This window comes from Hippocampus bargibanti, linkage group LG07, assembly GCF_051943395.1.
Source record: "Hippocampus bargibanti isolate YZ-2025 linkage group LG07, ASM5194339v1, whole genome shotgun sequence".
NCBI classification, from domain to species: Eukaryota; Metazoa; Chordata; class Actinopteri; order Syngnathiformes; family Syngnathidae; genus Hippocampus; species Hippocampus bargibanti.
In genome coordinates, this window is record NC_142740.1 from 15430667 (window position 1) to 15444828 (window position 14162).

At 43.6% G+C, this 14162-nt stretch overlaps 1 protein-coding gene across 1 annotated transcript in view; it reads left to right on the plus strand.

Annotated features, from left to right (window-relative positions):
- Positions 1-14162, plus strand: part of ell (elongation factor for RNA polymerase II) — a 41008-nt gene that overhangs the window by 17529 nt on the left and 9317 nt on the right. The window contains exons 3-8 of the mRNA XM_089000760.1: positions 1377-1498; positions 2658-2821; positions 4211-4461; positions 4535-4659; positions 7194-7308; positions 10530-11100. Of these exons, the coding sequence (XP_088856886.1) occupies positions 1377-1498; positions 2658-2821; positions 4211-4461; positions 4535-4659; positions 7194-7308; positions 10530-11100 (1348 nt within the window). The remainder of the gene's footprint in view (positions 1-1376; positions 1499-2657; positions 2822-4210; positions 4462-4534; positions 4660-7193; positions 7309-10529; positions 11101-14162) is intronic.

Consider the following 14162-nt stretch of genomic DNA (forward strand, 5'->3'; position numbering starts at 1 on the left):
AATACAGTGATACCTCGGCTTACGAATGCTTTAGCTCACAAACTTTTCGCCTTACGAACATTAAATTTGCGAGCATATAGTCTTGGCTGACAAACTACTTTTCGGCGGACAAACCAAACCACACAGCGCCCATCTAGTCCGACAGCCACGGTGGCTGTCGGACTAGTTTTCCACGCCTACTTTCTGGGAACCAATTAAGTTCGTGAGCTGAGGTATCACTGTAATAAGATCTTGAAAATAACTCTAAAATGTATATGGAGCCAGTGAAGGGATGCCAGAGTAGGAGTTATGTGCTCCCTCTTACGAGTATCAGTTAAGAGGCGAGCAGCAGCATTCTGGACCAGCTGGAGAGGTTTCATTGAGGATTGGCTGACTTCAAAGTAAAGCGCATTACAGTAATCGAGCAAAGATGTGACAAAGGCATGAATTACTGCTTCAGGGTGCTTATGAGAAAGGAGAGGTTTTATTTTCTACCGCTGCCTAAGATGAAAAACAAATTCCACACTGGATTTCTTTATTCATGTATTTTTGATATCCAATATGTCTGTTCTCTTGTTGTAAAGACACTTTGCTTGGATCATCACAGATAAGAATAGAGCAGAGAGAAAAAAATACCTGACATAGCTCATAGCTTCTAACCAGAAAACTGGAAGAATAGGAAGCCCTTGTGTGGCTCAGAGGTTTTCTATTTTTCAAGTAAAAAGAGAACACGACCACATTTGTGAGGCCCTGGGTGGACTTTTTTCAAATTCAAACAGTGACGTCTTTTAATTGTAATGAGATGGAAAAGAACCAATGTTACATTCACTCTCACGCTGTGCGGATAGCAGCAGTTTTCAATTATTTTGCGTCAGGGGTGGAGGAAATGACCCTGCCATATATCCTTGAATACTATAAATATTGTTATTCTTCCTTTGTCACTTTAGCCTGGCGGATCTTTCATGCTTAGGCCAAGTTGTTTAGAAAAGACTTCAAATGATCCTAATTATGAAAATCATATTGAGGAGTTAGGCAATGTGATGTCAACTCTAGTTTTAGAGTGAAAGGATTGGTTAGTTCAAGTAAAATAAAGCCAAAGTATGGTGATACCATGACCTGACTTTAGCACAGCTGTGGTTTTGCAATTTCCCCTCAAATAATCTTCTGTCTATTCCGTGTTAGGCACAAAAGAAACAAAATACAACCGTGCAGTTACACAGGAAGAGGAGTACAATGTGCCAGAGTGTTTCTGTGAGAGAATAAGATTGTAGACATTCAAAAAGTAATTATCATTTATAGAATTATTGTATCACAATAGCATATTTCTTCCAGATAGTCACTGAACTTGTTTTGTTCAGTCACATGTTGACGTGGTTCGTCTTCTTTGTCTCTTGCAGAAAATTTCAATACCACGGTCGGAAAATTCCAATGAACTGCACACGTTTACTTTCTATCTGTCCAACGTGGGCAGAGACAGCCCACAGGGCAGCTTTGACTGCATCCAACAGTACATCACCAGGTGAGGCCCACACTCTTGTTGCTTTTCTTAGCCGTTCGGCATCGTCATAAAATACGTCCCTAGTCCATGACACTTTTGGGATATCAACCCAGGTTTCATCAGTTTCATCAGTTTTACCTACTGTCATGGAACGGGGTAGGACCTTCAGGCTTCAGCTATAAAGTTTTTTTTATAAAAAAAAGTCCAGGAAAAGCCTACTAGAATTGTTAAACTTTTTTGTGGTTAATCCAGGGGGACTTTGTATGATGGTGTGCTTTGGTTCATTTCTAACACAGCCACAAAGCCGGTAATTAGAGAGTGTGCATGGTTATGTAATCAGATTGTTGCCGATGTTTATTTTTTGCTTCTTTTCTTGAAAACATTTTTTTCCCCAATTTAAGCTGTCACAAAAATAATTTTGAAGATATTTTTAAATGTACTCTTAGTCTCATTTTTGAAAAGGGGGTTCACTTACTATATTCACTGTACATCCACACCATGGGCAGAAAAGTGGCAAGATACCAAGATGCTGGCCGTTGAAACCAAAAGTCAGCAGGATGACTCATCCTTGAGCCGCACAAATTGTCCCCCGGTTCTATATTGTCAAGTATCGTTGACCTTGTCCACAACAAAGTACATTGACATGCTTTCATTGCTATCCCATTGTGCAAAAATAAAATAAAATCACTCAAATGGGAATCAGATGAAATGTAAATCAAAACCAGAAAGGAGATGCACTCTACCGAGTGTCAAAACTCTCTTTCCTGAGCAAGTGGGTCACGTTGAGTTGCACAACATCTCCAACTGGATCCTTATCGGTGTGCCGGGCGTCAAGGCAAAACCATAAAATGACAGCGCTGTGCCTTTTCCTGCCGCGGCATCTCATTTGCTGCCAAACTATTAAAATGGATGCACAATGGCGGTCAGACAGCGAGGCATTTGGTGTGTTCATGTGAAGAAATCCAGACATATGGTAATTGGGAAAGTAATGGTTGCACCCAAAACATGTCCGGAGTCAAACTGTCTTTGGTTACAGTATAAAACTTGCTGTTTATTTAAATGTTTTGTCTGGAATAACACGCCCCCCCCCCCCTCTCCCTTCCATCCTATCCCCATTGAATCTTTGAGTCACACCGCCCTGTTCTTCCTCTCTCACGGTCTTACTTCTTTGTTTTGGCAGCGAGGGTAGCATTCAACTGGACTGCTTGGGTGCCATCCAAGACAAGATTACTGTATGTGCCACAGACGACTCGTACCAAAAGGCTCGAGAAAGCATGACCCAGGTCGAGGAAGAGACGCGTAGTAGGGGCGCCATTGTCATCAAGCCCAGCGGCAGATTTGTCGGTGAGCTGCATTCCTCAAGAAAGATAGCAGAAAAAACAAAACGCATCATTAAAAAAATGAAAATATCTCAGTTCGCGTAGCAATTTAAGAGGAAATCGTGCATACTGCAACCTCCCAAGCTGTCTTGCCGGGTACCACCTACACTGAAGTTGGAGATTTTATTTTTTTTTATCGGACCACCACTACCATGTACAAAATTCAAACCACAGTTTAAAGAATATTTACACGTTTGATGCACATTATATTAGTTGACATTTCAATATGTGAGGCAAACGGTGTACCCCTCCAAAGCCATAAACTTCAATGTTGAACACGCACAAAAAAATGCCTCTAAAGCAGGGTTGTCTAACTCATTTTTTGCCATGGGCCACATTGTAGTTACAGTTTCCTCTCGATGACCGTTATGAATTTGGGGAAACCATTGTAATGTTTCATCCCCTCCACATATTTAGAGCGCACAACAAATTAATGAATCACTAGTTTTCAAATCCAAAGTCAAGAATAATGGCTGTTATTGTGGTTTGCATACGACAATTTGACATTCTTGATTTGCTTTCACGGGCCGAATAAAATGATGTGGTGGCCCAGATTTGGCCCCCGGGCCTTGACTTGGACACCAGTGCTCTGAAGTCATCAAGTTCACATCTCATGAGAGTTCAGTCAGTGGCCATTTTAAGCCTGGTAAACACATAGCAGTTATTCTCAATGATGATCGTATGATGTGGAATGTCTTAAGAATTATTGCTCCCAGTTCTGTTTGGAAAACGGGCAAGTTCTACAAGCATAGCACGAATGTCATTTGCTAATTATAGCACTTTTTTTAAATTATATTTTAAAGATACAGTCAAACCTCAGTTTTCGAACGTCCTGGTTCTCGACCAATTTGGTTTCCGACCAAAAATGTCGGTTTTTTTTATGCCTCGGTTAACAACCGAAAATTGGTTCTCGATCCAACTGAGTGCATCTTAATGTACCTCTCGACTCCCCTCCACTTCCTTATATGTCACTTGCTTGTGTCGTGTCTCTTTGTGACCGACGCATTATCCTCGTATTGCGTTCCATTGTGAGCAGGCACATTTGTATTGTTCAAGCATGATTAAAAAAACATTGATAATAATAACAATACATTTTATGTCTAAGTGCCTTTCAAAACTCTCAAGGACAATTTACAGTCACGGGACAGGAACTTTTTTGTTGAGCAGCATAATGGGAAATGTTTTTTTTTTTTTTTTTTTTTTTGTTTTTTTAGCAAATCGGTTTTCGAATGAGTTTCTGGATTGGATTATGGTTGAAAACTGAGGTTTGACTGTACACAGAAGTGTACCAGTGCGAGCAAAGAACAAATACGAACAATATAGCAATTAGGGAATATCATTTATGTGATTTTAGGCAAAAGGGTTCAGATCCGGAAACCGGCATCGACCCTGTCCGACGTGGCCCCCTCGCGCAGGACCTCTCGGCCTGTCATCATCTCCAGCAGCGCGGTAAAGAAAGTAAGCGCTCAGCACAAGTCGCTCCGAGAGCGCCTGGTGCACCTGCTGGCACTCAAGCCTTACAAGAAGCCCGAGTTGCTCCTAAGGTTACAGAAAGACGGCCTATTGCAGTCTGACAAAGACTCCCTGGACAGCCACCTGCAACAGGTCACATGCGCCCTCTGTTCTAACTTCAGTTTCGTAGACAAATCCTTACCGGTGACCTTTTTTCGTTTCATAGGTGGCAAACTTGAATGGGAAAGATAATACCCTCACATTAAAAGACTGCTTATATAAGGAAGTTCATAAAGACTGGCCCGGATACACGGAAGGAGACCAGCAGCTTCTCAAGAGAATCTTGTTCAGGTATGATTACTTTTACTGTACAACGCAGTCATCACCATCAATTTTGTATTTGATGCTAAGATTCTCATTACCGTATTTTCCACGCACCTAAAAGCTTTAGTTTTTTTAGTGACCATGCGCATCTAATCAGTTGTGCCTTCTAGGTAGATAGAATGAACTGATAAAGTGAGCTTTACATGTTTCTTTTGTGTGTTTACAGTTGAACAAGGTTGGTCAGATTGTGAATATAGACATTCACGCGTGAACAACATTGAGTTATTGCTTTAGAGTTATTATTTGACTTATTGTTATTCGGAGTGTTACTATATTGTGATTGCTGTAACGTTTACTGCAACAGCATTAGAATGCTTTTATGTGTTCACCAAATGGAGGAAAGGTCGCCCTACACTGTGAGATAAATCTTGCACTACATGTTATACCTTATAGTTAAAAAATAAGGAGTGTCACGAAAATAATAATGATTTACCGCGGAGAAAATAATAAAACAATTGTTTATTGTTTTGGGAGTGAAAGGGATTGTCAGAAACTGTCTTATATCTGGAAAGGGGCGATTTATAATGTGGTGGGCCTAATAGTGTGGAAAATATGGTAATTTGAAAGAAAAATCATACTCCTAGTGTAATATAATTTTTCTTCCAAGTTAACATTTTCCGATGTATAAGGCGCACCCAAAAGCCTTGCTTTTTGTTCAAAAGATGACCCTGCGCTTTATACGCAGGCGCGCCGTGTATGTGAAGTAATATTGAGCCACAACAGGTCTCACAACTACTGTCAGCAACCACTGACTCCATTTCTCCCTGTAGAAGAAGTTGTGCGTCACCCCAGCCTTTACTGTAGTAGTTTATAATGTGGTGTGCCTTATATTTGGAAAACATTTTATATTTATAATATTATATTTGGATTTTTTTTTTTCATTGCACCGGACTATAAGGCGACCGCCTTATAGTCCGGTGCACCTTTTATACTGTATGAAAAATGTTTGAAAATACACCATTCATTGGGGGAGCGCCTTATACTCCAGTGCGCCTTATACACTGGAAAATACGGTACATTCAGCTGCATGATTGATCTTTTTTTTCAAGGTAGCTCTTGCTTGGGTGCCGATAAAGCGCTTGGCCAGACCTCTGGCAATGTTTTTTCCCTTCCACATGGAGGCGGTACTTGCCTTTTGTCCATGTTAGTGCTTTGTTGCAGCTTCAGCTGTTGTAAAAGCCCTATATAAACCAATATGTATGTATTGCTTTTGTATTTTTCTGATGAAAGAAGAGAGTCTCAGGTTTCTTACGCTGCATTGAATGAATGTTTATGTTGTCCTAAAACGCAAAATTCTGTGGGTCCTGTAATATGAGTGAAAATGACAACATTGTTCACATTTTTCCACATCGTCTGGCAGTGAATGACTATTATTTATTTATTTATATTTTTCTCTGAAAAAAAATCAGACTACCAAAATAAATGCCAAGCAGACATTAGCTTGAAAGCAAACACATTACCATCCTGTTAAAAACCGAGGCTGTCGCGTACCAAAAGGCAACTAAATATGGATTATGCGGTCACGTTTGACTGTTTTTTTATGACTGTTTCCAAAGCACCCTTTGTATGTAGATCCTCCGATTTATATTTATTAAGTTTATTGACATCATGAGTTGTTGGCTTTCTTCCCACTGAAAAAAAATTCTGGTTCCTCAGGATCCTGCTACCACTTGCCTATATATAGATTAGGCTCAGAATTAATGACTGAATTCATCGCGATAAGCTTGTTTGTGATGACAAAATGCTATCGTAATCATGTTGAGTGCTCCACCTAACCATTTAGAAAGTGCAGTGGAGACCTCTTTGCAGAAGCAAAGGCACTCAAATTTTATGAGGAAGAAATTAGCATTTTAGTGTCTCTATAAGGTTTCTTTTTGAAATAGATTGAGCAAAATTTGGAGCCTTTTAATTTACAATATTATGGATGCTTATGGGGTTTGTATTGTTTCTTCGAGTGCATCATTAGTGGTTTGCTCCCAAAATGCACTCACAAACACACCCACGCAATTACACACTGTCACACTGCTCCGGCAGCTATCAGTCACATCGGATGCACACAGCAACATGACTGTACGGCACGTGAACCGAGTACCAGCACATGCTGATTTCTGTTTTGTGTGTGTGTTGTGTGTATGTAGTGTGTGTGTGAGGTGGCAGTAGTCCAAGGTTCAAACATGTCAATTGACCGCTTCTGTTTGGGCCCCCAGAACACACACGAAAACACCCACAACTGTTGGGTCACCATGTTATTTTGTGTCTCCAAGTACTCCGCACCACCCGTCACCCCCCTCCCGTCTCCTTCCTGACAATCAGCTGTGGCTCATTGACTTTGTTACATTAAAAAAATAAATAAAAATACAAAAGCTGAATACCATAGCAGCTGACTTTAGTTATCTACTTGCAACATTTGATCGCACAAACACAGTTCCAGTTCCGACCAGTCGCATGTGGGGGAAGTATGGCAGGTCACTTATTGGGAATGAATGTGTTTGTTCTTCCAGGAAGCAGTGCCAATCTCAGAATAATGTGGCTCCTCCTCCTCCTCCTCCTCCTCCTCCTTCTTCTACCACCCCAGAGAGCCCGCCTCAGGAGTTAGCCAGCAGCTCACCGTCACAGGTGAGCATGCCGCTGCCTTTGCATGAAATACAGTACATTCAAGACTTTGCGGGCCATTTACTGTGATCAAATGTAATTTGGGTTTATTGTCAGAAAATTGCGTATTTCTGTACGTATGGTATATTTGTCATGCAGTTACCTCTTTCACACTGACACCACACCCAATTTGTGTATTTGTGTGCACAAAAAAACAATCCTGTGACTATAAAGTGTCCTTGAGAGTTTTGAAAGGCGCTTATAAATGAAATGTATTATTATTATTATTATTATCAAAGCCATAAATGTGGAATTTAACTCATTCACTGCCATTCACAAATTTATTCAGGAATTGAAAATATGACGATGTAGCGCGCCAGTCCCGAATTTGTTCGGGTTTTGTTTTTTTCATCATTGGTTGCCGATAAAGTGCTGGCTTTTTTTCCCTTCCAAAAGTGGGCAGCATTCCCCTTTTTTCCATCTTAGCGAACGAGGAGAACTCCTTTGCAAGTGAAGGAGAACCGAAATAGCAGTTACACAAGTTAAATATCAGGGGTTGTGTATTTTACACGGAATGTTGCAAAGTGCGCTGTGGCGGCACCACTTTTGGCTTTTAGACACAAACACGCACAATTAGATGACATCAGTATATGTTGTGATGTATAAACTACTTGTCAGGCATTAATCGATGAAAAGGTTTCTTCAGCCGTCATCTGTACTTCTTTGAAGGTGTTGGACATTTCGCTACTTATCCAAGATGCTTCTTCAGCGAACTAAAGTCTTACTGGTAGCACTGGTAGTACTACCAGTACTGGTAGTACTGGTAGTACTACCAGCTGTTGGACCACTCCTGTACGACTGAGAGCTTACACAGACGCATTGTCCGGCATTAACAACTACTTGTACATGTGAGATAGATTGCCGTTAACGTGTCTTTCAGCATTGTTTTACCCTGATGATGAAGTAAAAGTAAAACCGCTAACCCTTTGAAGATGCCTGACAGACATGTCGTGGAGCGGCAACATATACTGTGCATATAAAAAGTCTACACCCCCTGCTTAAATGCTAGTTTTTCCCATTAAAAAATAGACTAAAATCAATTATTACAAATTATTTTCTACTAGTAAATGCAATCTATCATCTGATCAGACTGGAAAGAGGAAATCTTCAAACTGGACGTTGTCCTGTGAGAAGAGAAGCAGAATTTGGACCCAGAAGTAAACATGATACAAATGTAAAAGTAATCACTGTGAGCATGGCTAACTCAAGCTAAATTCATGTAAATATAATAATCATAATAATACAGTAAAGTCTCGTTATATCGATATCGGATATATTGATAGTCCCGGTTATATTGATACTATTTCTATGCACGCACGGAGAAAATTACATGCAAACAGGGTCGGATATATCGATAGTCCCGGTTATATCGATATTTTTTCGGACTCCCTTGAATATCGATATAACGAGACTTTACTGTAATACAATAATAATTCGACCAATGCAGTATTTTGATTATATCACCATTCCTTTGATCATATTGTAATTGTATGTTATAATTATTTAATAATAATAATAATACATTTCATTTTAAGTGCCTTTCAAAGCTCTCAAGGACACTTTACAGTCACAGACAAGCATAGCTACGATAATAAATAAAATACAATCACACATAGAATGCAATAAATAAAATACAATAATAAATAGAAACAAGAGAGAGAGCTACACAGAAAATGCAATTTTAAATAGGTGGGTTTTGAGATGGGACTTGAAGGTGGGAAGGGAATCGATGTTACAAATGTTGGGAGGAAGTGAGTTCCAAAGTTTGGGGGCAGAGCAGCTGAAGGCTCGGTCACCCATTGTGCTGAGACGGGCAGGTTGGGGGAGTTGAAGTTTGTACAGAAGTTTCTGAGGGACACCAAAGAGAAGTGAATTGTAATAGTCAATCCGGGAGATGACAAGACTATGAACGAGCATAGCAGTGGTGTGAGGAGTGACAGACCGGCGAAGACGATTAATATTGCATAGGTGGAAGTACGCAGACCGGGTTAAGTTATTTATATGGGAGTGGAAAGATAGTGTGCTGTCAAGAATGACACCTAGACTTTTCACCTGATGGGAGGGAGAAACGGTAGAATTGTCAATCGTGAGAGAGAAACTGTTAGATTTGCTCAAGGTGGATTTGGTACAAACGAGGAGAATTTCAGTTTTTTCGCTGTTAAGTTTGAGGAAGTTATGGGTAAACCGGGATTTAATTTCAGAGAGGCAGAGTGAAAGGGAAGAAGGTGGAAGAGAGGCGTTGGGTTTGCTCGAGAGATAGAGCTGGGTGTCATCCGCAAAGCAATGAAATTGAATACCAAATTTGCTGAGAATATTGCCAAGGGGAAGAAGGTAGGTGAAAAAGAGGACCGATCCCAGGACAGAGCCTTGGGACACACCAGAACATACAGGAGAGGACTGTGAAGTGAAGGAGTTAATTTGGATGAACTGCATAGCAATTTTGCAGAGCAACTGATGCAACAAAGAACCACCAGTCAGAACGGCAGTAAAAATTAACAACCGAGATAATATGCTTTCACAAGCTCTTACAACTGGAGATGTATGATAATCACATTTAGACTCATGTTGTTTTAAACAGGAGTCACAGCATACACTTGTCACCATTTAAAGTGCTTCTGATGAACCCCCAATAAAGTTAAACTTTTGTAGTAGACTAACTATCCTTATTTGTCAATCAGTTGTTAACCCATTCACTGCCATTCACGAATTTATTCGGAAATTGAAAATATGACGTAGAGCGCCATTCACGAAGTTGTTCTGTGGAGTGGGTTTTGTTTTTTCTTGGTTGGGTGCCGATAAAGCGCTGGCCATGGCCTCTGGCAATGTTTTGTCCCTTTCACGAGGGGCAGCATTTCCCTTTTTTCCATGTTAGCGCTTTGTTCTCGCTTCAGCTGTTATTAAAGCGTTACATAAATCAATATGTATGTAATGCATTCTATTTTGGACAGCCACCCTCATTTCAAGCTCATATAACTCCAGGCCGATATCATTTAGGAAATAACTGTTTTTTTCTGATGAAAGAAGACAGTCTAAGGTTTTTAACGCTGTATTGAATGTTTATTCAGTCCTAGAACTCAATAATCTCTGGGTCCTTCAATTCAAGTGACAATGACAAAAACCCTGGCACTGGAGTAGGCAATGAATGAGTTAATATGGTGTTTTTGTTTTGTTTTTTTTTCTCACAGAAACGTCCTGCCGGAGACTTCATCGACCCCTTGGCCAACAAGAAGCCAAGGATATCGCACATTGCCAGCAAAGCTGCACCAAGTTCTAACAATGTCAAAGTCAGCTCATCCAACGGCAAAGCGGAGGCAGGCGGAGCGCAAGCAGGACTCGGCGCTCACCTGTCAGACAGCTCCCAGCCCCTCACCATGTTAGATATCCCCCGACCGTTCGAAGCGCTATCAGACGTCAGCAATGACTCAAGCCACAACGGCAGAGACTGTGACACCCAGGAAACGACAGCGGAGAGGCTTTCCCAAGCGCCTTCGCTTCCTTCTGGCACAACCGCGCGCCCCACCAGCGCGTCCCCAACTCCGCTTCTGCGTGACCGGAGTCCGCCAGCCGTCAGCGGTTGCAAAAAAAACAAAAAGAAATCCAAGAAGCATAAAGACAAGGAGAAGAAAGATAAGGGGAAAGCCAAAGGCCAAGAGGAAAAAGAGAGAAAAAGTCCACACTCTGTGGCTGAGCCTGTTCGAACGTGTGAGATGAGCCCCGAAAACTTCAAAAGCAACAGTATTCCACTTAAAAGCACAAGTAAGTGTTCTTCTCTTGGATTTGGACCAGGGGTATCAAACTAATTTTTTTGCTGCGGGCCACATTGTGATTCCGGTTTCCTCCCGAGGGCCATTATGCATTTGAGGAAATTACACTGTTTCATCTCCTCCACATATTGCATCCAAAAGGCACAACAAATGTATGAATAACTGGCTCTCAAATCTGAAGTCAAGAATAATGACTGTTATTGTGGTTTACATGGGACAATTTTGAAATTTTGATTCAGACTTTAGCAAGCATCATGGCACTTGACATGGCTGATTTGCTTTCGCGGGATGAATAAAATGACTTGGTGGACCAGATTTGGCCCCCAGGCCTTGACTTTGACACCAGTAATTTCGACGGTGTGTCAAATAGTCTTCAATATTTTTTTTTTTGCAGTGATTGCAACCTGTTGTTCAAACAGGCCCAGATTTGTGTAATGAATAAAAATAAGATCAAGAAAATTCACAATATGCAGCATTGCAGCTGCAAAATTGGAGGGCAGATGTACAAAAAGAAAACATGAAGTATTTGCATGCACAACATTAATGTTTAAAAAGAATCAACGGGTCGTAAATTCCATCCATCCATCCATCTTCTGCCACTTATCCGGGGTCGGGTCGCGGGGGCAGCAGCTTCAGTAGGGAAGCCCAGACTTCCCTCTCCCCAGCCACTTCTTCCAGCTCGTCCTGGCGGATCCCGAGGCGTTCCCATGCCAGCTGGGAGACATAGTCTCTCCAGCATGTTCTGGGTCGTCCCCGGGGTCTCCTGCCAGTGGGGCATGCCCAGAACACCTCACGAGGGAGACGTCCCGGGAGCATCCTAATCAGATTCCCGAGCCACCTCATCTGGCTCCTCTCGATGTGGAGGAGAAGCGGCTCGACTTTGAGCCCCTCCCGGATGACCGAGCTTCTCACCTTATCTCTAAGGGAGAGCCCGGACACCCGACGGAGAAAGCTCATTTCGGCCGCTTGCATCCGGGATCTCGTTCTTTCGGACACAACCCATAGCTCGTGACCATAGATGAGGGTTGGGACGTAGATTGAGAGCTTTGCTTTTTGGCTCAGCTCCTTCTTCACCACGACAGATCGGTACAAAGTCCGCATCACGGCAGACCCCGCACCGATCCGCCTGTCGACCTCTCGATCTCTTTCACCCTCACTCGTGAACAAGACACCCAGATACTTAAACTCCTCCACTTGAGGCAAAATCTCCTCCCCGACCCGGAGAGGGCACTCCACCCTTTTCCGACTGAGAACCATTGTCTCAGATTTGGAGGTGCTGATTCTCATTCCAGCCGCTTCACATTCGGCTGCGAAACGCTCCAGCGAGAGTTGGAGAGCTCCACTTGAAGGCCCCAACAGTACAACATCATCTGCAAAAAGCAGAGATGCTATACTGAGGCTACCAAAACGGAAACCTTCAACGCTTCGGCTGCGCCTAGAAATTCTGTCCATAAAGGTTATGAACAGAATCGGTGACAAAGGGCAGCCTTGGCGGAGCCCAACCCTCACTGGAAACGGTTCCGACTTACTGCCGGCAATGCGAACCAGACTCTGACATCGGTCATATAGGGACCGAACGGCCCGTATCAGCCGCTCCTGTACCCCATACTCCCGAAGTACCCTCCACAGAACTCCACGAGGGACACGGTCAAACGCTTTCTCCAAGTCCACAAAACACATGTAGAGTGGTTGGGCGAATTCCCATGCGCCCTCGAGGACCCTGCTAAGGGTGTAGAGCTGGTCCACTGTTCCGCGGCTGGGACGAAAACCACACTGTTCCTCCTCAATCTGAGGCTCGACTTTCCGACGGACCCGCCCCTCTAGGACCCCTGAATAGACCTTTCCAGGGAGGCTGAGAAGTGTGATCCCTCTGTAGTTGGAACACACCCTCCGGTCCCCCTTTTTAAAAAGGGGGACCACCACCCCGGTCTGCCAATCCAGAGGCACTCTCCCCGATGACCACGCAATGTTGCAGAGGCGTGTCAGCCAGGACAGCCCCACAACATCCAGAGCCTTTAGGAACTCCGGTCGGATCTCATCCACCCCCGGGGCCTTGCCACCGAGGAGCTTTTTAACCACCTCGGTGACTTTAGTCACAAGGATCGGAGGGCCCACCTCGGAGTCCCCAGACACTGCTTCCTCCAAGGAAGGCGTGTTGGTGGAGTTGAGGAGGTCTTCGAAGTACTCTGCCCACCGGTTCACGACATCTCGAGTCGAAGTCAGCGGCGCCCCACCCTCACTGTACACAGTGTTAGTGGTGCACTGCTTTCCCCTCCTGAGACGCCGGATGGTGGACCAGAATTTCCTCGAAGCGGTCCGGAAGTCGGCTTCCATGGCCTCACCGAACTCTTCCCATGCCCGTGTTTTTGCCTCGGCGACCACCGAGGCTGCATTCCGCTTGGCTAGTCGATACGTGTCAGCTGTCTCAGGAGTCCCACAGGCTATATAAGCCCGGTAGGACTCCTTCTTCAGCTTTACGGCATCCCTTACTACTGGTGTCCACCAGCGAGTACGGGGATTGCCTCCACGACAGGCACCAACCACCTTACGGCCGCAACTCTGATTTGCCGCCTCAGCAAGGGAGGTACGGAACATGGTCCATTCGGACTCAATGTCCCCCACCTCCCCCGGGACATGTGTATAGTTCTGCCGGAGGTGGGAGTTGAAACTCCTTCTGACAGGGGATTCTGCCAGACGTTCCCAACAAACCCTCACAACACGTTTGGGTCTTCCAGGTCGGACTGGCATCTTCCCCCACCAACGGAGCCTACTCACCACCAGGTGGTGATCAGTTGACAGCTCCGCCCCTCTCTTCACTCGAGTGTCCAAAACATGAGGCCGCAAATCCGATGATACACCTATAAAGTCAATCATCGAACTGCGACCAAGGGTGTCCTGGTGCCACGTGCACATATGGATACCCTTATGTTTGAATAAAGTGTTTGTTATAGACAATCCGTGTTGAGCACAGAAGTCTAATAACAAGACACCACTCCTGTTCTGATTGGGGGGGGGGCATTCCTCCCAATCACGCCCTTCCAGGTCCCACTGTCA